Genomic DNA, 25,375 nt, shown 5'->3' with positions numbered 1-25,375 from the left:
GTGCAGCTCTGGAGGATAATACAGGATGTAACTCAGGATCAGTAATGTAATGTATGTACACAGTGACTGCACCAGCAAAATAGTGAGTGCAGCTCTGGAGTATAATACAGGATGTAACTCAGGATCAGTAATGTATGTACACAGTGACTGCACAAGCAGAATAGTGAGTGCAGCTCTGGAGTATAATACAGGATGTAACTAGGATCAGTAATGTAATGTAGGTACACAGTGACTGCACCAGCAGAATAGTGAGTGCAGCTCTGGGGTATAATACAGGATGTAACTCGGGATCAGTAATGTAATGTAGGTACACAGTGACTGCACCAGCAAAATATTGAGTGCAGCTCTGGAGTATAATACAGGATGTAACTCAGGATCAGTAATGTATGTACACAGTGACTGCACCAGCAGAATAGTGAGTGCAGCTCTGGAGTATAATACAGGATGTGACTTAGGATCAGTAAGGTAATGTATGTACATAGTGACTGCACCAGCAGAATAGTGAGTGCAGCTCTGGGGTATAATACAGGATGTAACTCAGGATTAGTAATGTAATGTATGTACACGGTGACTGCACCAGCAGAATAGTGAGTGCAGCTCTGGGGTATAATACAGGATGTAACTCAGGATTAGTAATGTATGTACATAGTGACTGCACAAGCAGAATAGTGAGTGCAGCTCTGGGGTATATTACAGGATGTAACTCAGGATCAGTAATGTATGTACACAGTGACTGCACCAGCAGAATAGTGAGTGCAGCTCTGGAGTATAATACAGGATGTAACTCAGGATCAGTAATGTATGTACACAGTGACTGCACCAGCAGAATAGTGAGTGCAGCTCTGGAGTATAATACAGGATGTAACTCAGGATCAGTAATGTAATGTATGTACACAGTGACTGCACCAGCAGAATAGTGAGTGCAGCTCTGGGGTATAATGCAGGATGTAACTCAGGATCAGTAACGTAATGTATGTACACAGTGGCTGCACCAGCAGAATAGTGAGTGCAGCTCTGGGGTATAATACAGGAGGTAACTCAGGATCAGTAAGGTAATGTATATACACAGTGACTGCACCAGCAGAATAGTGAGTGCAGCTCTGGGGTATAATACAGGATGTAACTCAGGATCAGTAATGTAATGTATGTACACAGTGAGTGCACCAGCAGAATAGTGAGTGCAGCTCTGGAGTATAATACAGGATGTAGCTCAGGATCAGTAATGTAATGTATGTACACAGTGAGTGCACCAGCAGAATAGTGAGTTCAACTCTGGGGTATAATACAGGAGGTAACTCAGGATCAGTAATGTAATGTATGTACACAGTGACTGCACCAGCAGAATAGTGAGTGCAGCTCTGGGGTATAATACAGGATGTAACTCAGGATCAGTAATGTAATGTATGTACACAGTGACTGTACCAGCAGAATAGTGAGTGCAGCTCTGGGGTATAATACAGGATGTAACTCAGGATCAGTAATGTAATGTATGTACACAGTGACTGCAGCAGCAGAATAGTGAGTGCAGCTCTGGGGTATAATACAGGATGTAACTCAGGATCAGTAATGTAATGTATGTACACAGTGACTGCACCAGCAGAAGAGTGAGCGCAGCTCTGGGGTATAATATTATTTTGGCCTAGTAGAATTAGATTTGTGCTGACAGATTTATTTTGTCCCCTGCCCATAAATCACAGATTGTGCCAGATTAGGGTCACAGAGTCATAGGGGTTCACATGAAGTGTCGCCATTGTCAGCGTCCTAATTGGAAGAGGATCCTTCTTCATTTTGTGTTTGAAATGCTTGTTAAAAGAAATATCCCATTATTATTTCCAAGCTTTTGCTTCCCTAGATATTTCCTGTTTTTATTTTCTGGAAGAGCGAAAAATAAATGTTTGAATGGAGAGAAACCGAACAAATCCTTCTAGCAAACAAAGGCCTTGCGGTCCCTTCCCCCGGCTCCAGCCCCCATACTATGAATGGGTCCGGGGTTCCCACTGACTGAAAAGCTTCCTATAGGAAGTGGAATAAATAGCAGATGGAAGCGGCGAGGTCGCCTTGTGGTATCGCTGCACGCCGGCATCACTCTCTATTCTCGCTTTTTGCTTTGCAGTGCGGCCGAGGACCAGGCGCAGTCCAAGAAAGCGCAGAAGAAACAACAGAAGGAAGCGGAGAAGGCAGCAAAGAAAGCTGAGAAACAGGCCAAGCTGGTCAGTCCTACCTCTCCTTACACAAACACCCTGAGAAAACAATGGCGCACACAATAAACAATCACTGCACCCCCCCAATGTCATGTACAGTTATAGTCCTGGTGAAAGGTGTCATGCAGAGCACAGAGGTCACAGCCGCCCCCCTGATGGTCCGGATCTATGGGGATCTGCAGGTTACAAAATCAGTGCAGAAAACCCATATAAAGAACATTGCTCCAATGCATCTAAAGATACTGCAACCGTTTTGTGTCTGCAGCTCCTATCCAGGCCAATGTGAATGTGTCTCCATGGTTACAGACAACAAACTCATGGTGTGTAGTCTGATGCTGCCGTCAGATGTTACTAATAAGCTCCAGTTTTGCAAAAAGCTAGAGGAAATGATAGATTTAAAAAGTAATGAAAAGTTTTAAAACTTTCTAGTGTACTCTGTATTTCAGCACTTCAACAATTTAAAGGGGTTTTCTGCCCCCTTTATTTTATGTTATCCCCAGTGCTGCGTAGAATTAAGAAAAGCACGTTCTCGTCTATTGATCTCCTCCTACTTATCCATCCTGCCTCTCATCAGTTCCCTCTCCTTCTCTTCTGCTGTGATAGACATGTGACCGCTGCAGCCAAACAGTGTCCCCAGCGATCGGCTGCAGCTATCAAGCGCCGACTACAGTGGAAAAACATAAGAGATGAGACAATGAGGAGCAGGGGATTGATAGACGAGTATATACGGTAATTTTTCTTATTCTTTTCCCACACTGGAGCTACATGTAAACTTTCAGAAAAAGACATAAAATCCCTTCAAGATCTCTGCTTGCTGTCTTTAAATGTAAAAAAAAAAATTCTGTACCTTCAAATTGCAATAATGCCCCCCCCCCCCGTTTTCAGCTCTGCCACTGTAGTTAGATTTAAGGGACCGCCCTGGCTTATTAAAGGCCCCCATGGCTGTCCTGTAAGGTTGCAAATAATAATAATTAGAATAAAATAAAAATAAATTTTAAAATTCTCTAAATTGAAAAATGAAGTGAAATGTTCACAAAATGATACAAAATTATTCTAAATATAAAAGAAAAAATACATAATAAATGGACAAAAGACTGAAGGGGCTGAGACCCAGAATCACTGGAGATGGCGCCTTCATTCACTGGGGTCCTAGTGGTCAGACCCGTCCGATCATAAAGCGACGGTATATTCTAGCGATACCCCATTTCTCTATCGGACAGTAATATCCCGTTATCTGTTCCCTTAGTCACACATTCACGTACAATAATTTATCATTAAAAAAATTGCAGAATTGAATGTTTTGTACATTGTGAAGAAGAGAGTTCAATGTCAAACTTTATTATAAATATATTTGAAAAAGATAAAATATCAGTAAACAATGTGTGTATCTGACATCTTTTCTGTCATTGACTTCTTTTTTTTTTTTCTGTTTGCTTCAGGCCTCTGAGCAGCAAGCGGATGAAGGAGAGGTAAGGGGCGGAAGTGTTTGCCGCCCTGGGGAGGGTTTTTTTACACCTTAATTTGTGGTTATTACAGGGGGCAGGTGTCATTACAGATCTTGTTGTTTTTTATCATATTGTGGAATAAAGAGTTATCATGTTATCACAGAGACGACTGCTGGATCCCTGCAGCTATTCACACAACCCTCTGTCTATAAGGCCCTATCATGGTATATAGACATCAGAGAGGGGGGGGCACGGTGTACTTACATTACTTATCCTGCACTGATCCTGAGTTACATGCTGTATTATACCCCAGAGCTGCACTCACTATTCTGCTGGTGCAGTCACTGTATACATACATTACATTACTGATCCTGAGTTACATCCTGTATTATACTCCAGAGCTGCACTCACTATTCTGCTGGTGCAGTCACTGTGTACATACATTACATTACTGATCCTGAGTTACATCCTGTATAATACTCCAGAGCTGCACTCACTATTCTGCTGGTGCACTCACTGTGTACATACATTACATTACTGATCCTGAGTTACATCCTGTGTTATACCCCAGAGCTGCACTCACTATTCTGCTGGTGCAGTCACTGTGTACATACATTACATTACTGATCCTGAGTTACATCCTGTATTATACCCCAGAGCTGCAGTCACTATTCTGCTGGTGCAGTCACTGTGTACATACATTACATTACTGATCCTGAGTTACATCCTGTATAATACTCCAGAGCTGCACTCACTATTCTGCTGGTGCAGTCACTGTGTACATACATTACATTACTGATCCTGAGTTACATCCTGTATTATACCCCAGAGCTGCACTCACTATTCTGCTGGTGGAGTCACTGTGTACATACATTACATTACTGATCCTGAGTTACACCATGTATTATACTCCAGAGCAGCGCTCACTATTCTGCTGGTGCAGTCACTGTGTACATACATTACATTACTGATCCTGAGTTACACCATGTATTATACCCCAGAGCTGCACTCACTATTCTGCTGGTAGTCTTCAGCCTAGCATTATGTGGCACTGAGAATCCCTCGGATACATTGTTGTCTGTTTGGTTCCAGCTGTAGGATTTGCTCTTATTCTGCAGATTGATCTTTGAGGTCTTGGCAGCAGCAGTGGAGGAACCTGTCTTATAGAGGATGAGGAGCCTCCGGTTTTGGCCGCGGTTCTCTTCCTCCTGCTCAGGATAATTTTGGAGAGGACGTGTCAAAATAGGAACAATGTAGAAATGTCGGCTTGTTGGCAGCGGTCGTTATTGTGGTGCTCGGATTGGTGGTTTTTGTGGCCTCTTGTAGTTTTTTCTTATGTCTCCTCTGTGTCAGTCAATTACTTGTGTGTTTTGTATCTTCTCTCGTTACACAGGACTTTGCCAAGGACAGATATGGCGTTTCTGCAATGATCCAGTCTCAGGACAAACCAGGTATTTCTGTGCAATATTCTGTGCGCCGTCTCCACATTTACACCTTATCAGCTATAACTCACTCCTCATGTGTTGGCTCCAATTGTAGGATGATCACAAAAATGCAATCTTCTAAGAGAAGCAACATGCAGCACTATGACCAGCCTGAGACTAGCAGGGCCTTCTGGGAGTTGTAGTCCCACAGTCGCTAGACCCCTGCATAGAGCAACATTTCAAGCAATAACAGAAAAGTGGTCGTCTCATGTTAGTAAATGGTCAAGACTGCAAAGTGTAAAAACGGGAAACTTTGCAATTTACCGCCTGTTAAAACGGTTCTCAAGAGCGGAGGGATTTTTATCTTTATACTTTCCTTCTCGTTGCCTCGCTTACCGGCCACCTCTGCAATGTCACCCCCCCTGGCGTTTTTAACTAAAAGAGCCATCTTGTGCAGCACTAATGCTGCATTCTGTCTAGGTGGCTCTTTATTTGGGGTCCCTTCCAACACTGAAGTATTCGTTTTTATAATTTGCCCGCCATACCTGTAGTCTGTCCAGGGGGTATGTCTTTTCCCCCCCCCCCCCCGGACACAAAGCCTCCCCACCATCACTCATTTCCTCCATGGACCGCCTCCTCTGCCTTCATTTACGTCCCCGGCGCCTGCGCTGTAATTTTTTTTTTTTACGGGCATGCACAGATTTCGCTGCCCTTCAACTCTCATCACACGATAGGAACTTACAGCGCAGGCGCCGGGGACGTTAATGAAGGCAGAGGAGGAGGCGCACGGAGGGGCTGAGTGATGGCTCGGAGGCGGTTGTGTCTGGCGGGGGGGAGGGGGGGGGGAAGACGTGCCCCCGAGCAGACTACAGGTATGGCGGGCAGATTATAAAAACTAATATTTCAGCGTTGGAAGGGACCCCAAATAAAAGAGCCACCTTGACAGAATGCAGCATTAGTGCTGCACAAGGTGGCTCTTTTAGTTAAAAACGCCAGGGGGGTGACAGGTTCCCTTTAAGACAACCCCTTTAACATGCAGTCATACAAATAACACACATAGTTAGACAACATGGAGCCCCGCAGTTAAAGGCGTCTTCCTAGGTTAGAAAAACTTGGTTACTGACCGTGGGTTGTGAAATGAATGGAGCTGAGCTGTAATACCGCACACGGCTCGTGGTCAGGAGTGGCGCTGTTTCTGAAAGAAAGCAGCCTTTTTTTTTTTTGTTAATCTTAGAGAAGGGTTACTACTGTCAATACTTTCCCTTTTATATCTTAAAGGGTTAATCCCAAAATAACACTTTGTCCTCTATCTTCAGGATAGACGATAACTTGCTGATCACTCGGGGTCCCTGGATTCCTGACAATGGAGCTCATCAGCTCCGTCCTGACCTTCACTCCGTTTAATGCCTTTAGTGGGACAGAAACAGGCGAGCGCTGCACTTGGCCATCCAATAGACAATGAATGGAGAAGAGGCCGCACAGCTCCACTCTTATAGACAGGGCGCAGAGCCCAGATATTGGGTTCACTGGGGGTCCCAGCGGTCAGACCCCTGGTGATCAGCAAGTTATGCCTTATTCCGAGGGTAGGGGATAACGTGTTATTTTGGGACTAACTTATAAATGCAGGTAAGTCATGGTAGGGTTATATTCCAGCAGAAAGTCCTCGCACCGCACTGGGATCATTGTGCTCTGCATACCCCAGAGGACGGCTGCGTCTCCTTCTGTCCCCCTAAACATTCCAGGCTCGGGGAGATGTTATTTCCCAATTAGATTTTGCATGTTGGAATCTGTTATTAGCGATTCATAACCGAAAAGTAAACGGAAAATGTTAATAATGAGAAGTCGACGGTTAATGCAGAAAGATTAAACCTGCAAATAATGTAATCGCCTTTTATTAGCAGCAGCCAGGAGCTATTAGGGGAATTCCAGGTGCCGGTCGCCGTTTCGCGGTCAGGATTAACGGCTGAGCGTGTCTCCGCAGGGAGCGATGTTCTTGGATGGGTCTCACCTGCGCAGGTGAAAGAGAGATTAGAAATGTGTATACACCCAAGTGGGGCGACGTCTGCAAACAGAGCAGTCCTGCTTCACAGAGGGACCACCGAGCATCACATGCAGAGATTAAAGGGGAAAAGTGGACCCCAAACACTTTTATATACGTAAAATAACAAACAGACCGTTCCCAGGACCAGCGACGACTCTGCACCGCAGCTCCAGGCTCTGCATTCTCACTGCAGCAGTGATGTCGACTGCACACATCAACACTGCAGCCAATCGCTGAGCTTAGCGACCCTGCTAATGTGGACATGATGATCCACCGAGATCGGTGATTGACTGCAGGGGTGACTTTACTGCATAGAATCTGTGCATTTAATTGGAGGCTGACAGATGGGCTGCTGTTGCAGCCAGTGCAGCAGTCTTAGGCTGCAGGTGTTTATTTTTATCATTTCTGTGCATCTCATTGGGATAAATCTATGCAAAAATAGGGTTATTTCACTGCAAAAAACCTCCCAGTATTTCATTTTCCCTTTCTCCGTACAGTTTTCCTTAGTGGTTTGCAGACAGGGGCCGGCGTTGCATCAGACGAAGCTGAGTCAGCACCTGGAAATAAAAACCTATGACAGCCATAATTTCTTTTTTCTTTTTATCATCCAGAGAGGGTCCTCGTGAGAGTGAAAGACCTGACGCTGCAGAAAGCGGATGAAACAGTCTGGGTCCGTGCCAGGGTCCACACCAGTAGAGCAAAGGGTAAGCGCTTGTATGGCTCCTCTAACATGGTGTCAGTTGCATCAGTCTGATCTTCCCTTACTGGAAGGGTCACTGTATCGTTATACTGGAAGGGTCATCGTCTCGTTATATTGGAAGGGTCACTGTCTCGTTTTACTGCAAGGGTCATCATCTCGTTATACTGGGAGGGTCATCATCTCCTTATACTGGAAGGGTCACTGTCTCATTATACTGCAAGGGTCATTGTCTCCTTATACTGCAAGGGTCACTGTCTCATTATATACTGCAAGGGTCACTGTCTCATTATACTGCAAGGGTCATCGTATCCTTATACTGGAAGGGTCATCGTCTCCTTATACTGGAAGGGTCATCATCTCCTTATACTGGAAGGGTCATCATCTCCTTACACTGGAAGGGCCATCATCTTATACTGGAAGGGTCATCATCTTATACTGGAAGGGTCATGGTCTCCTTATACTGGAAGGGTCATGGTCTCCTTATACTGGAAGGGCCATCATCTTATACTGGAAGGGTCATTGTCTCCTTATACTGGAAGGGTCATCGTCTCCTTATACTGGAAGGGTCATTGTCTCCTTATACTGGAAGGGTCATCGTCTCCTTATACTGGAAGGGTCATTGTCTCCTTATACTGGAAGGGTCATCGTCTCCTTATACTGGAAGGGTCATTGTCTCCTTATACTGGAAGGGTCATTGTCTCCTTATACTGGAAGGGTCATCGTCTCCTTATACTGGAAGGGTCATTGTCTCCTTATACTGGAAGGGTCATCGTCTCCTTATACTGGAAGGGTCATTGTCTCCTTATACTGGAAGGGTCATCGTCTCCTTATACTGGAAGGGTCATTGTCTCCTTATACTGGAAATTGTAACTCATCCCACAAATTTTGGAGGCAGTGACCCAAAGAAAACCTGCACATTTGGGAACCGCTGCATTTTTGCTGCAATGGAGAATAAAATTAGATTTTTTTTTGTACCTTGCGATAAAAACAAAAAAATAACGCAAATTAGAATGGCTGTTTGTTGTTGTTGCTTTTTTGCAATAAAAAAAAAAGTTATAATAATATTAAAAACTAGTCAATACGTTGTATGTTTTCTAAAGTAATGCCAGTAAAAAAAAATGTTTTTAAAAATGCCCTTTTGCAACTTATATAAAGAATAAGTTAATACGTTCTGGCTCTTTAAAAGCAAGGATTAAAAAATAAATAATATAATAATATTTTATTTTCTGTGTCTTCGCATCGCGTGTTAACTTATAAATATTACAAAAGGCCAAAGGTCTTTTTTCAGTTCAGTAATTTAGATGTAGGAGTAAAATTTAGGACATAATTCTCAGCCTGGTAGTAAAATGACGTCATCCCCCTCCCACCCTATTACTTGACCACCCATCCTCTGTGCTCCCCAGGCGTGGCGTACATTTCCCAAATGTCAAGTTGTTATTTTAGTCCTGCAAAAAAAACAAAACCCACCAACATTCTCTTACACTATCCCAGACCCAAAGCCCATTGTGATGCAAAAGGGTATCTGCCATTCGTGATTGTCGACTGCGCTGAGTGACTGCTGAGGAAGTGGTGCCGTCCGTCCGCTGCTGCACCCGGCAGGCAGAAGAATCACCAGGATATTTTATTTTATGCAATGTCGTTGTTTTTTTTTTTTTTGCAGAATTTATTTAGTCTAAGCCTCATCTTTTAATAATAAAAGTAAAAAATAAATATATATATATATAAGAATTCATTAGTGAGCTCATATGTCTGACTGGAGACTTTATAACTCTCAGCTGATATATGGCCACAGACCTCATCAAAGTCAGATGTGCAGGGAAACAAAGAGCCTGCAAAAGCCAAACGGTGCAAATTAAGAAAAAAAAATGAAACCCATTTGCAAAAATTATTTTTTGTCCAAAATATGTACATTTAATTAAGAAGAAGAATTGTCCCCAAAGATGGACAATCAGTATAATGGGGCCTCTGACTACAGCACAACAGTTTGATAAAGGAAGACGTTGCAGCTATGAATGTTGGTAGCCCCCCGTCTTGGAGTTTCTCTGTTTACAACATTGACTTCTGTACATTATTTTAGGCTTTTTTTGATGCCCCTGTTTGTTTCGGGTCCATTCTTTCCCTCTTTGTGTACATTGTGCCACCGCCGCGCTCACAATCCACCTGTACTCTGTTTCCGCTCCTCAGGAAAGCAGTGTTTTCTGGTCCTACGTCAGCAGCAGTTCAACGTCCAGGCCCTGGTGGCTGTGGGAGACCGTGCGAGCAAGCAGATGGTTAAGTTTGCTGCCAAGTAAGTAAGCAATTCTAAACTGTTGTCAGAGCAGACAATGGTGAGAACCCCCCCGTCCATCCGTCAGGGCTGGGACCACTCTCACACATTTACTTCAATGCTCCATTTGTTTAAGAAGGAGAAAAAATTGGGGGCGCACTCGTTTAAGATTGTCACTCCACCGTCGCGTTGAATACATTACTTTCACAATGGATTCCAGGGCCCGAAATCATTTGAAGCCGATGAAGCAGCAGTCTATCCACATTACACCAAGCACAAAAGGCCTGGCCGCGTCTTCAGGATTTTAGGGAGGATGTGGGCACCATGGGGGGGTGTATAAGCAGATTTGCTAACTTTTTTCAACTTTCCTAAAACTTTTTTTTTTAACAAGACAATGCTTTCTGGAAAAGAAAGTAAAAGACTCGAAGGGTTATTCTCAACATTAAAAGTTATCATCTTTTCTAAGGATCAGCCCTCCTCCAGTCTTGAGAACGGGGCTCTGAAGTGCATGTGTGGCATCACGCCATTTATTCTGCATGGGGACTGCTGGAGGTAGCGGAGTTCAGCTCTCGGCTTTTTCCACCAATCCCGTAGAAAATGAACGGAGCGTGTACGTCCACGGTTGTCTTCGGAGGGTGCGAGTCCGCTGGAGAGGGAGCGCGAGCCTGCTGGAGAGTGGCGCGAGTCCGCTGTAGAGGGCGTGCAAGTCTTCTGTAAAGGGTGTGGGTGGGTCTGCTGGAGAGGGTGCAAGTCCGCTGGAGAAGGGCGCTAGTGCCCTGGAGAGTTGCGCAAGTCCGCTGGAGAGTTGCGTGAGTCCGCTGGGGGTTGCGCGAGTCCGCTGGAGAGTTGCGCGAGTCCGCTGGAGAGGGTGCAAGTCCGCTGGAGAAGGGCGCTAGTGCCCTGGAGAGTTGCGCGAGTCCGCTGGAGAGTTGCGCGAGTCCGCTGGAGAGTTGCGCGAGTCCGCTGGAGAGGGTGCAGGTCCGCTGGAGAAGGGCGCTAGTGCCCTGGAGAGTTGCGCGAGTCCGCTGGGGTTTGCGCGAGTCCGCTGGGGTTTGCGCGAGTCCGCTGGGGTTTGCGCGAGTCCGCTGGAGAGTTGCGTGAGTCCGCTGGAGAGGGTGCAAGTCCGCTGGAGAAGGGCACTAGTGCCCTGGAGAGTTGCGCGAGTCTGCTGGAGAGTTGCGTGAGTCCACTGGGGGTTGCGCGAGTCCGCTGGAGAGTTGCGCGAGTCCGCTGGAGAGGGTGCAAGTCCGCTGGAGAAGGGCGCTAGTGCCCTGGAGAGTTGCGCGAGTCCGCTGGGGGTTGCGCGAGTCCGCTGGGGGTTGCGCGAGTCCGCTGGAGAGTTGCGTGAGTCCGCTGGAGAGGGTGCAAGTCCGCTGGAGAAGGGCACTAGTGCCCTGGAGAGTTGCGCGAGTCCGCTGGAGAGGGCTGCAGCTCCGACCGCTGGTTCCGAGGCATATACTGCTGGAACTGGAGAATCAGAAAAAACCTGCGGGATATTCCGGGTGCTGCCAAAGGATGAAGGATGTCCACAGTCAGGTAGATGAAGAGCTTTTGTTTTTTGGGGTTTTTTTTTTTTGCATTACGCGTTACCTCAGATACAACTGTACGCCGAAATGCGTGATACAATAATATCTGACTTTGGACATCCTTCATCCTCCGGCAGAGCCCGAATATCACGCAAGTCTTTTTCTGATTCTCAAACCTGCATTCATTATATATCTCCGCACCCGGGATTCCCACCAATCAAAATGTGTCAGCGTTTGTATAAAAATACATTTATACTTTAAGGTGTGTTTATAGGTCTTACCACCATTGTGAATTTTCCTTGGCCCCTATATTAAGCCAGTCCTCCGCCCATGCTCTGGAAGGTGGCTGTATATTTGCTCTCCGCAGGGTCTGCAGTTCCCGTCTTCTTGCATCTCGGATGCCGCTGCACCGTGGACACACGTGGGGGCAGGGTAGGGTCCGCGCCGCCCCCTGCAATCCCCCGGCCACTGTGGCCACCTTCCTGGATGCTGAAGGACGGGAACGACGGTCTCTACAGAGAAGACAAGCGGAGGGAGCGAGGTCAGGTGTCCATACATGGCAGACGGAGCGTCCCTTTAATATACATACACTTGATTTATTCACCCAGTTTATGGCGATTTCACGTGATATTTTCCTATCATGGCTCTTCGTCCTGCTGCCACATGCTATGTCTCCTTCTCTGACATGTCTTATTTAGCATTCACCTTGAAATAACAATTACACAACATCTTTTTTTTTTTCTGCAGTGTGCCATTCCTCTGTTAATCCTCCTGGAACTATATGAAGTAAATTGATAACCTGGTTCCCCTTGTCTTGATCATTGGCTTTGACCCTCGGACAGATGTCCACTGAGTGTTGTCACTGTCAGACTTTGTAGAGACTCGCCCTATTGGCAAGAGGAATGGTCAGGCCTGGTATTACTGACTTCCAGGAGGAGTAACAGAGGGATGACATAACACGTCCTGGGTAAAGATGCACAGATGTCAGGAGAACAGACGAGTCCAATATTAGAAGACAGTTCTAGGAAAATGTTCCTGTTTAGATGGAAAACTCTTGTGTATCACAGTGTGACCGTCAGATAAGCCACAGTATTGCGCGGACTGGCTTTTTCCAAATCCCTTTATTTAATTTGCTAAATATGTTGTATCTTAAAGGGATTGATTGTAATAGAAGAAGCCTCACTTATTTAGGAAGAACTATTGACTTTCATGCAAAATCAAGGTAGTTGATGGGATCTGGGCGTTACAGAAAGATTCTCCTCTAGGGGGAGCTCTCTGCATAGAGTTTCACCATTGACTTCCAGCAGTCTGCAGTGAGCTCCCCCTGGTGGTGGCTGCAGGCAAGTGAAATTTTATCAGTTTTCCTACATTTATTCCTCTCTTTTGTTGAAGCAGCGATGGCCGTAATACTAACCTGCAGTCTCGGAGGATTATCCCTTTTTTTACACCAAGTTTTGACAAGAAGCAATTCATTAAATCTGAACTCTGTTGTATAGAGTCCCCGGGGCGGGAGCTGTGGTTGGGAATTCCCGGCTGCTTACTTCATATACAACCACAAGTCTTAATAGATAAATTACCCTTATAAATATCAGAATTTTTCTCCCCCCCCCCCCACTTCTGCAATTCTAAAGGAGGCAACGGCGACACAATTAAAGGCAAATCTGATTTTTATTGTGAATATCACAGAAACGGGGATTTCCTAATATGATGGACGAGGAGTAAAAAAAATTCTGTTACAATTCCTTTAGTCCAGCTCAGATTGTAAAGTAATCCGGATTATCAGATGAGTAGTGCAAAAGTCACATATGAAATTGGGAAGGGTTTATAGTATATCCTGGTCCTGACACCATGCATTGGGTCAGTGCAGCTAGCGGCAGCAAATTGAGGGGGTCCCAGATGTGAGACCCCCCACATGGTGCGTCCTGTGTTATTAATCCCATCTTCTGCGATGCCTCCTTTCTCTCTTCACCATCCACATGATTTTGCACTTCTGGACTATAAAGACAAGGATCAAAGCAAAGTCGCCATTTTTTGCTGACTCAATGAATGAACAGATGCACAGCATTCGTTTCTCTGGAGCTGGGTGTGATTGACAGCTCTGGAGGCCATACTGCTGCCCGGGGCGTCTTCAGTAACTGGCCAATAGACTGACCACTTTCTTATAATGACACCGTCCTGCCTCGGGTACGTTACTTAATTAGCCGTCCATGGTGGCTCATATGTTTCTAATTAGTAACCTGCAATTAGTGAGGAATGATTGACAGGATGAGCGGACCAGCTCGCCCTGCATTATCCCCCTTCCCTTTCTGTCTAAAATGAAAAAAAAAAAAAAAACAAAGCATAAAATGACAGAAAATAGAACAGAAAATAGAAGGAAAATTGTGCCTAGTTATAGCTAAATTTGGAAAAGTTAATGTCGATGTTCTGCTTTAAAATAAAAATGCCTGAAAAATCGCTTTACAACTCTTCCCATTCATTTCTATTGTAAAACCACTTTACTGTTCAATGTTTGCAGCATTTTCATCTCTTGAAGGATCGGACATATTGAAATCCAACATGCCCGATCCTTCTGTCTGCAGACCTCACAGAGATGGGAGGCCCCTATATACATTACACAGGTGAATAATCCCTCCAGGTTCAGTCCCAAATGTGTAGATTTTGGAGGGGGGACGCTCACTCTTGAGTGGGGGTCCAGCAGGGTGGGATCGGCTGGTGCTGCTCGATCCCTGATGATTTCTCCTCTTGGTGGAGTGACTTTGTTTCATCCCCAGTAAACAAGCTGCTCTTACATTGTTATTACGCCATTGTCCTGTTTTCTTCCATTTCCTCAGGTTTTTTTTTTTTTTTTATATATATATATTTTTAGTCCGGGAAGGAGGAAGCTCCAGTAATAGATGTTTAGTCTCCTGAAGATCTATGTATGTTACCTTAATGGAGGCGAGAGAGTGACTGATTCACCAAAACAAGCTGCCGTGTCCGTCCGCACATCCAGCAGGGGGGGAATTATTCACTTTACTCCATGGAAGTCAATGAAGAATTATGGCCGCTCATAGAAGAGAGCATGCGTTCCCTCCGATATTCTGTGAATGAGAAATACTATAGTGCCCCTTTATAAAATAAAAATAACCTCTACTCACCTCTCAGTACTAACAGCACTGTGCGCAATGCAAGCGCTGCAGACGATCTGCACCCGGCAGCCTTGTTTGAAGTTGTAAGACGACTTGCTGCAGCAGGAGCCTCTCCCCTTTATTGGGTCACCAGCTGAAGATGGACCTGGTCGCAGGAGATTAACCTCTCTGTTCCCTGCAGGAACACTTCATGGTTTAGGGTTGGCGTTCCCTTCAGCTCCCCCTAGTGGTGGCTTCAGGGAGTTAGAACATTGACGTGAGAAGGGCAGCTGGGGATTTGTTGCTCTGTATCAGTAAGCTTCACGACTCCCTCTGTTTCAGGATGGGCCAGTTAATTTTCTTGGGGCTGCTCACTGGCAGCAGAGTTCGCACTTTAGGCAGAGGATTTAGAGGGCACCATGTCGCCATTGTTCTTTTATAGAGTAATGTTACACTATGAAATCAGAGCAGCTACAACAAAGCTATATACACAGGACGTCATGTAATGCTTCATCTCCCCTGCGGAGGCACTGCAGGAAAATCGAACATTGGCTGCAAGGTTTTCCACATGGTAAAAAGTGTCTGTACACTGACCGGCAATCACACAAATTAACATTTAGGAGGACCCTCATTCCTGGTCACTGGCACATAGTAACAATGGATACCCTCGGGCATGCATCGGCCACTCATGTGTGCAGCGGCCCCTCGTGTTTGCGTGTCCCCCTCGTGTGTGTGTCCCACCCCCCTTCCTGTGTTTGCATTGGCCCCCTTCGAGCTTGCATGTCCCCCTCATGAGTGCATTGGCTCTTCATGTGCGCATTGACCCCTCATGCTTGGGTGTCCTCCTGGTCTGTGCATCGACCCCTCATGAATGCATCGACCCCTCGTGCTTGGGTGTCCCCCTCGTGTGTGCATTTACCCCTCATACTTGCGTGTCCCCCCTGGTCTGTGCACCGACCCCTCATGCTTGCTTGTCCCCCTCGTGTGTGCATTTACCCCTCATACTTGCGTGTCCCCCCTGGTCTGTGCATCGACCCCTCATGCTTGCTTGTCCCCCTCGTGTGTGCATTTACCCCTCATGCTTGGGTGTCCCCCTCATGTGTGCATCGGCCCCTCATGCTTGCGTGTCCCCCTCATGTGTGCATCGGCCCCTCATGCTTGCGTGTCCCCCTCATGTGTGCATTGGCCCCTCATGCTTGCGTGTCCCTCTCATGTGTGCATTGGCCCCTCATGCTTGCGTGTCCCCTCATGTGTGCATCGACCCCTCATGCTTGGGTGTCCCCCTCGTGTGCATCGGCCCCTCATGCTTGTGTGTCCCCCTCCTGTGTGCATCGGCCCCTCATGCTTGGGTGTCCCCCTCATGTGTGCATCGGCCCCTCATGCTTGCGTGTCCCTCTCATGTGTGCATTTACCCCTCATGCTTGTGTGTCCCCCTCGTGTGCATCGGCCCCTCATTCTTGCGTGTCCCTCTCATGTGTGCATTTACCCCTCATGCTTGCGTGTCCCCCTCGTGTGCATCGGCCCCTCATGCTTGCGTGTCCCTCTCATGTGTGCATCGGCCCCTCATGCTTGCGTGTCCCTCTCATGTGTGCATTTACCCCTCATGCTTGCATGTCCCCCTCGTGTGTGCATTTACCCCTCATGCTTGTGTGTCCCCCTCGTGTGTGCATTTACCCCTCATGCTTGCGTGTCCCCCTCGTGTGTGCATTTACCCCTCATGCTTGCATGTCCCCCTCATGTGTGCATCGGCCCCTCATGCTTGCATGTCCCCCTCGTGTGCATTTACCCCTCATGCTTGCATGTCCCCCTCGTGTATGCATTGATCCCTCATGCTTGTGTGTCCCCCTCGTGTGTGCATCGGCCCCTCATGCTTGCGTGTCCCCCTCCTGTGTGCATCGGCCCCTCATGCTTGCGTGTCCCTCTCATGTATGCATCGGCCCCTCATGCTTGCATGTCCCCCTCGTGTGCATTTACCCCTCATGCTTGCATGTCCCCCTCGTGTGTGCATTTACCCCTCATGCTTGTGTGTCCCCCTCGTGTATGCATTGACCCCTCATGCTTGTGTGTCCCCCTCGTGTGTGAATCGGCCCCTCATGCTTGCGTGTCCCCCTCATGTGTGCATCGGCCCCTCATGCTTGTGTGTCCCTCTCATGTATGCATTGACCCCTCATGCTTGTGTGTCCCCCTCGTGTGTGAATCAGCCCCTCATGCTTGTGTGTCCCCCTCCTGTGTGCATCGGCCCCTCATGCTTGCGTGTCCCTCTCATGTGTGCATTTACCCCTCATGCTTGTGTGTCCCCCTCGTGTGCATCGGCCCCTCATTCTTGCGTGTCCCTCTCATGTGTGCATCGGCCCCTCATGCTTGCGTGTCCCTCTCATGTGTGCATTTACCCCTCATGCTTGCGTGTCCCCCTCGTGTGCATCGGCCCCTCATGCTTGCGTGTCCCTCTCATGTGTGCATCGGCCCCTCATGCTTGCGTGTCCCTCTCATGTGTGCATTTACCCCTCATGCTTGCATGTCCCCCTCGTGTGTGCATTTACCCCTCATGCTTGTGTGTCCCCCTCGTGTGTGCATTTACCCCTCATGCTTGCGTGTCCCCCTCGTGTGTGCATTTACCCCTCATGCTTGCATGTCCCCCTCATGTGTGCATTGACCCCTCATGCTTGCGTGTCCCTCTCATGTGTGCATTTACCCCTCATGCTTGCGTGTCCCCCTCGTGTGCATCGGCCCCTCATGCTTGCATGTCCCCCTCGTGTGCATGTCCCCCTCGTGTGTGCATTGACCCCTCATGCTTGTGTGTCCCCCTCGTGTGTGAATCGGCCCCTCATGCTTGTGTGTCCCCCTCATGTGTGCATTGGCCCCTCATGCTTGCGTGTCCCTCTCATGTATGCATTGAACCCTCATGCTTGTGTGTCCCCCTCGTGTATGCATCGGCCCCTCATGCTTGCGTGTCCCCCTCATGTGTGCATCGGCCCCTCATGCTTGCGTGTCCCCCTCCTGTGTGCATCGACTCCTCAAGCTTGCGTGTCCCCCTCATGTGTGCATCGGCCCCTCATGCTTGCGTGTCCCCCTCCTGTGTGCATCGGCCCCTCATGCTTGCGTGTCCCCCTCATGTGTGCATCGGCCCCTCATGCTTGCGTGTCCCCCTCCTGTGTGCATCGACTCCTCAAGCTTGCGTGTCCCCCTTATGCATGCATCAGCCCCTCATGCTTGCGTGTCCCCCTCGTGTGCATCAGCCCCTCATGCTTGGGTGTCCCCCTCCTGTGTGCATCGGCCCCTCATGCTTGCGTGTCCCCCTTATGCATGCATCAGCCCCTCATGCTTGCGTGTCCTCTTCATGTGTACATCGGCCCCTCGTCCTTGCGTGTCTTCATGTGTGCGTTGGCCCCTCACGTTTGCTTGCCCCCCTTATGCATGCATCGGCCCCTCGTGCTGGCGTGTCCCCTTCATGTGTGCATCGACCCCTCGTGCTTGCTTGTGCCCCCTGTGCTTACATCAGCCCCTCGTGCTTGCGTGTGCCCCCCGTGCTTACATCGGCCCCTGTTCTTCCCTCCTGCACATCTGTAGTATGCCTGTTTCAGCAGCAGTGTTGGACCCTAATGACTCCCGCAGTATGGCCGATTGTCCTGTGTATTGTCTCCATCTTCAAGGCGCTCATTAATTCTCCAACTAATGATTCTTCTGACACTGGAAATTACAAAGGGGCCAGTGAAAGCCGAGTGTCCCCCGAGGGCACGGGGAGGATTCTGGAACACCCAGCAGACAAGCATTCATGACTGACGTCCTGCTATGGGCCCGCAGCGGGGGGCTACCTTTATGTGTGCCCCCCCAGGTACCTCTGCTCCGCTGTATTACAGAATGCCCCTGTATGGGGACGGCTCGCAGATTACTGAGGGTCTTTGATCATTTTCATACGGGGCTCTATCTCCAGACACACCAATTAGCTTGACGAATTTCCTGCAATCACAAGGATGAGGAGCAGCGTGGTCCTGGGGGGGATTGTGCATGAATACTGTAAATGTAGTGGTCACATGGATCTTCCACCGAGTCACACGTCCCTAGATATATGATTGATTGTGCTCTGTGCCGTTGCTGCAGGAGTCATATTGGGGTCCCTGGTGGACTCATGGGGGCCCTATGGTGAGATGGGAATCGCCATATTGGCTGATGGGATTAAAGTGATGGCTCCAGTGGAATATGGCTAGTCTCGGAAATGCCATCCCTTTATCATAGGTGGGGGGTCTACCCTCTGGGACTCCCCCTGATTTGGAGAATACATATGTGTAGGGATCACATAACAGTGATGACCCCAAATTATACATCAGCAGTGACGGATGGCAAGAAAAAGACCAAGGAAACACTAAGATTTGTAGTGGGCTGAGCCTGTTAGGGTCTGTGTACCCCCTGACTCTCCTCCTGTGGGGTCTCAGCTGGACCACACTGTGCACTCCTCAGGGTCTGGGGTGCAAACTACGTGTGGATGCTGGGAGGGGAAGCCATCGATCCTTCTCTGTAGCTGTGGCCTTCTGGTCCGCAGGAACAGGAAAGGCTTTATTTGGGGTCTTTCTCCTTTGGAAGGGGGCTGTATAGATCACTTCCTTGTGCACTTTTTTTCGTGTGTGGCCCGCTGCATGATTTTTGGCATATCGGATGGAAATAACCCTAAATTGTGGCAGGTTTATTACAGGGGCCCTTTACACCTTGCAGTTGCTGCAGATGCTGCGCGCTTCTTATTTTCTAGTATTCTGCGCCAGTCTATAATAAATCGTCTCCGTTTGCCCCAGTGTAATGGATGCAGATAATCCATGTTGTAAACACATCCGTGTAATAATCTGCTCGTCATTGGTTTCTATCAGTCATTGCACTAATTAGAGAGACTTTTACTTTCCGCCTTGTCGGGCAGCGACGGCTGATCCAGGATGTGACCTCTCGTCCCCCATTAGATTGTTGTCTCCCTTGTTTGTTTGTCCGGGGTAATGCGGCTATTTTGGTCCCATCTTTCCTGGATTTGTTTAGACTGTGATTCTATATGCAGCTTTAATGCAATATCAGACCCGCAACCCACGACCGATCCTATATATATATATATATATATATATATATATATATATATATCCGATGCTGGTATATGTGGAGATGACACTGGGTGAGGAGCCTTTATTGGTGGCCGATGATCTGCAGGGGTCTTAGATCATTATTATAGGAGTATCAATCTGAGCATGTTCTTCCACACCTATGACTGTATGCACCAGGCACAGTTATGGGGGGCAGATAAGGGTCTTCCCCAAAAGTGTTCCCACAAAGCAGAAGCTACAATTGTCCACAATGTCCTGTGCTGAAGATTGAGTTCCCCATCACTGGAGCTGAGGGTCCGAGGTCGCCCCCCCATTACAGCACATAGCATTATCCACCTCCACCATCTGTACAGGGGGCACAATGCAGTCAGGGGGTAACGTCCTCCTGGAATCACCAAACCCAGACTCCTCCATCAGATAGATTAGTGCGATCCGTCACTGCACAGAACCCGTCTCCTCCAGAGTCCAGTGGTGGCGGCTTTACACCGCTCCATCCGACGCTCGGCATTGTGCTTGGTGATGTACGGCTGCATGAAGCTCCCGGCTGGAGCTCACTATTTTTGCTGATACCAGAGGAGGTCTGGACTATGCAGTTTTGGGGTCAGCAGAGCGGTGATGACTTTTCTGCCTTCTGCTCCTCAGCACTTGGCCCCCGCCCTGTAACATTATGGGGTCTCCACTTTGTGGACGAGTTCCTTCCACTTCTCAGTAATATTAGTCACAAGTGATGGGAGAAGATTCAGGAGAAAGAAATATGATGGACGGACTTGTTACCCCGATGGCTCCTATTATAGGACCACGCTGGTATCCGTGAGCTCCGCACCACCGGCCGGTCTGTCACATGGTAGAGGCTGACGGATGTTATACACCGGGGGTGAGGAGCTGGATGTTATACGCTGGGGGCGAGGGGCCGGATGTTATAAACAGGGGCCTATGGTGCTGTTGAATGTTATACACTGGGGCAAGGGTCCGGATGTTATACGCCAGGGGCCTATGGTGGGGTTGGATGTTATACGCCGGTGGCGAGGGTCCGGATGTTATATACAGGGGCCTATGGTGGGGTCGGATGTTATACACAGGGGTCTATGGTGGGGTCGGATGTTATACACCGGGGGCAATGTGACTGAATGAAAAGCCAAAATTCCTTTTATAAAATGCATACCCCAATATCGTCCTCCATGTAGTGTATGTTGTTTGCTGCACGTCTGAGCGCACCGAGGCCTCCATCCTGATGGTCGGGAATTATTTTACAACCTTGTAAACCGAATGTTTGTTTGTTTTCTCCATCATTTCTGCTTCAGTATCACCAAGGAAAGCATCATAGATGTGGAGGGCGTTGTGCGGAAGGTGGACCAGAAAATCGAGAGCTGCACCCAGCAGGACGTGGAGCTTCACATCGAGCGGGTAAGTGACCCTCGGACACTGCTGATCTCATCCGTAGCAGCCGATCAGCCGGAACTCAGTCGTGTGCCCAAGAACTCCACTCGGTTCTACAAAACTGCTGCCTTGTGCTGCTGGTTTCGATCGTGCTGGTTGTACTGGTAAATCACACTGAAACCTTGTGCTTCACCACATCCCAAAACCACTGTAGGCTGCATTAAAATTCATTTTTTTTCGCACAGTTTTCTGCTACACGGCACAATGAAGCATCAATGACACCCTAATAATAGTCATATGGAAGTTGTGCATCAAACATACACTGTCCGTTTTCCTGAAATATTTGCAAATTGTCCCCAAAAATGCTGTAGAACGACCGATAAGTGCGGAGTAAGAGAGTGAGACTCCGGCTGCAGATGAGTCATTACAGCACCGTGCGACATCTGCTCGTCTCCCCAACACGTGTTCCGGTCGCGGTAACGGTTTTTTGCAGTTTTACACTGGTGGCCAGGTGCCGTCTGGGGCTCGACGGTCACAACAGTCTCAAGTTATTTCTGTCCTTACTTTCAGGTGTTCGTGATCAGCGCCTCTGAGCCCCGTCTGCCCCTGCAGCTGGAGGATGCAATGCGGCCTGAAGGCGAAGGGGAAGAGGTGAGCCGCATTATTCTCATACCTATAAGGAGGGTCTGGCAGGGTACTCGGCGCTGTGCAGAGATACTGACGTGACCCGTAGTGTTGGGAGAGCAGTGATGCAGGAATGGACAGCCGCATTATTCTCATACCTATAAGGAGGGTCCGGCAGGGTACTCGGCGCTGTGCAGAGATACTGACGTGACCCATAGTGTCGGGAGAGCAGTGATGCAGGAATGGACAGCCGCATTATTCTCATACCTATAAGGAGGGTCCGGCAGGGTACTCGGTGCTGTGCAGAGATACTGACGTGACCCATACTATTGGGGGGAGCAGTGATGCAGGAATGGGCAGTCGCATTATTCTCATACCTATAAGGAGGGTCCGGCAGGGTACTCGGCGCTGTGCAGAGATACTGACGTGACCCATAGTATTGGGGGGAGCAGTGATGCAGGAATGGGCAGTCGCATTATTCTCATACCTATAAGGAGGGTCCGGCAGGGTACTCGGCGCTGTGCAGAGATACTGACGTGACCCATAGTATTGGGGGGAGCAGTGATGCAGGAATGGGCAGCCGCATTATTCTCATACCTATAAGGAGGGTCTGGCAGGGTACTCGGCGCTGTGCAGAGATACTGACGTGACCCATAGTATTGGGGGGAGCAGTGATGCAGGAATGGGCAGTCGCATTATTCTCATACCTATAAGGAGGGTCCGGCAGGGTACTCGGCGCTGTGCAGAGATACTGACGTGACCCATAGTATTGGGGGGAGCAGTGATGCAGGAATGGGCAGCCGCATTATTCTCATACCTATAAGGAGGGTCCGGCAGGGTACTCGGCACTGTGCAGAGATACTGACGTGACCCATAGTATTGGGGGGAGCAGTGATGCAGGATGGGCAGCCGCATTATTCTCATACCTATAAGGAGGGTCTTGCAGGGTACTCAGCGCTGTGCAGAGATACTGACATGACCCATAGTATTGGGGGGAGCAGTAATGCAGGAATGGGCAGCCGCATTATTCTCATACCTATAAGGAGGGTCCGGCAGGGTACTTGGCGCTGTGCAGAGATACTGACATGACCCGTAGTATTGGGGGGAGCAGTGATGCAGGAATGGACAGCCGCATTATTCTCATACCTATAATGAGGGTCCGGCAGGGTACTCAGCGCTGTGCAGAGATACTGACATGACCCGTAGTATTGGGAGAGCAGTGATGCAGGATGGGCAGCCGCATTATTCCCACACCTATAAGGAGGGTCCGGCAGGGTACTCGGCGCTGTGCAGAGATACTGACGTGACCCATAGTATTGGGGGGAGCAGTGATGCAGGAATGGGCAGCCGCATTATTCTCATACCTATAAGGAGGGTCCGGCAGGGTACTCAGCGCTGTGCAGAGATACTGACGTGACCCATAGTATTGGGAGGAGCAGTGATGCAGGATGGGCAGCCGCATTATTCTCATACCTATAAGGAGGGTCTGGCAGGGTACTCGGCGCTGTGCAGAGATACTGACATGACCTGTAGTATTGGGGGGAGCAGTAATGCAGGAATGGGCAGTCGCATTATTCTCATACCTATAAGGAGGGTCCGACAGGGTACTCGGCGCTGTGCAGAGATACTGACGTGACCCATAGTGTTGGGGGGAGCAGTGATGCAGGAATGGGCAGCCAAATTATTCCCATACCTATAAGGAGGGTCCGGCAGGGTACTTGGCGCTGTGCAGAGATACTGACGTGACCCATAGTATTGGGGGGAGCAGTGATGCAGGAATGGGCAGCTGCATTATTCCCACACCTATAAGGAGGGTCCGGCAGGGTACTCAGCGCTGTGCAGAGATACTGACATGACCCGTAGTATTGGGAGAGCAGTGATGCAGGATGGGCAGCCGCATTATTCCCACACCTATAAGGAGGGTCTGGCAGGGTACTCGGCGCTCTGCAGAGATACTGACGTGACCCATAGTATTGGGAGAGCAGTGATGCAGGAATGGGCAGCCGCATTATTCTCATACCTATAAGGAGGGTCCGGCAGGGTACTCAGCGCTGTGCAGAGATACTGACATGACCCGTAGTATTGGGAGAGCAGTGATGCAGGATGGGCAGCCGCATTATTCCCACACCTATAAGGAGGGTCTGGCAGGGTACTCGGCGCTGTGCAGAGATACTGACGTGACCCATAGTATTGGGAGAGCAGTGATGCAGGAATGGGCAGCCGCATTATTCTCATACCTATAAGGAGGGTCCGGCAGGGTACTCAGCGCTGTGCAGAGATACTGACGTGACCCATAGTATTGGGGGGAGCAGTGATACAGGAATGGGCAGCCGCATTATTCTCATACCTATAAGGAGGGTCTGGCAGGGTACTCGGCGCTGTGCAGAGATACTGACGTGACCCATAGTATTGGGGGGAGCAGTGATACAGGAATGGGCAGCCGCATTATTCTCATACCTATAAGGAGGGTCTGGCAGGGTACTTGGCACTGTGCAGAGATACTGACGTGAACCATAGTATTGGGAGAGCAGTGATGCAGGAATGGGCAGCCACATTATTCTCATACCTATAAGGAGGGTCCGGCAGGGTACTCAGCGCTGTGCAGAGATACTGACGTGACCCATAGTATTGGGAGAGTAGTAATGCAGGATGGGCAGCCGCATTTGTGTGACTGCGTGGCGTCCGGTGGGCTATGACCGGGGCTGAGCCGCAGCAACGGACACATGCAACTCAGTATATCGGGTCTTTATTTGCAGAAAGCATATAGGGAAGATAGACCCCCAGCTAGCGCAGGAAGTGTCTGCCAGGTACTGCAGCTCCCTGGGAAATAAGTATGCAAATTAGCTCTCTCCTAGAAGAATAAAATCTGCCTCTCTAGTGCCCCCTATAGACAGCACACTCAGTCCTGTCTTATGTGTCTTTTCCAAGCTCCTGATTTGTGTGACAGATGTTTTGCAGCGGTGGTCGGACGCCCGTGACCGGCCCCCAGAGACTGAGCGCTCGTGTGTCTACGTCACCGGCGATGAACGGAAGTCATTGTCTTCTGCGCATCTCCTGTTTACAGTCACTTCCACAGGAGTTTTTTCCTTTCTGTCCGTGAGAAGCTCCTGTGTAAACATCTCTCTGACATCGCAGGGATCTCACAAGTCGCTGATCCGCCCATGTGCAGACACGTGTGCTAAAAATCTCCACTATGACAGGGATTCATTACAGTGAAATTAAAGGGAGTGTGTCATCCCCAAATGACAGTAAAAATTAAGCATATCACCCCTTTAAAATTTGCCCCTTTTAGTGTTCTGATTGCTGCCTTCGTTCTGCAGAAACTGAAGTTTAATCTAATATGTTAATTAGGTCTTTAGTGCACCCTGGGTGTGGCCAAGAGGCTCAGTGCACTGTCCGGCCCACTTTTTTTTTGCATATCCGCACCTCTTACTGATGATTGACAGCAAACATTGCTCGCTCACAAGCCAGCGCTGCCAATCAGTGATGGGGCGGAAAGACTCACTTAGAGGACGGCAGCTGCTGCGGCAGTGTCATATTATATACATTATATTAGTGTTTTCTTAATGTCCCATCAGTCGTTTCATTG

At 48.6% G+C, this 25,375-nt stretch overlaps 1 protein-coding gene across 1 annotated transcript in view; it reads left to right on the top strand.

Annotated features, from left to right (window-relative positions):
* DARS1 (aspartyl-tRNA synthetase 1) overlaps positions 1 to 25,375 on the top strand; it is an 80,398-nt gene that overhangs the window by 22,905 nt on the left and 32,118 nt on the right. Inside the window, exons 2-8 of the mRNA XM_069732872.1 lie at positions 2,114 to 2,210; positions 3,641 to 3,670; positions 5,040 to 5,097; positions 7,723 to 7,815; positions 9,996 to 10,098; positions 21,087 to 21,189; positions 21,733 to 21,813. Coding sequence (XP_069588973.1) covers positions 2,114 to 2,210; positions 3,641 to 3,670; positions 5,040 to 5,097; positions 7,723 to 7,815; positions 9,996 to 10,098; positions 21,087 to 21,189; positions 21,733 to 21,813 — 565 coding nt within the window. The remainder of the gene's footprint in view (positions 1 to 2,113; positions 2,211 to 3,640; positions 3,671 to 5,039; positions 5,098 to 7,722; positions 7,816 to 9,995; positions 10,099 to 21,086; positions 21,190 to 21,732; positions 21,814 to 25,375) is intronic.

The sequence above is a fragment of the Ranitomeya imitator genome, chromosome 7 (genome assembly GCF_032444005.1).
Source record: "Ranitomeya imitator isolate aRanImi1 chromosome 7, aRanImi1.pri, whole genome shotgun sequence".
In the NCBI taxonomy this organism is placed as follows: domain Eukaryota; kingdom Metazoa; phylum Chordata; class Amphibia; order Anura; family Dendrobatidae; genus Ranitomeya; species Ranitomeya imitator.
This window is presented reverse-complemented; position numbering and strand designations above follow the sequence as displayed.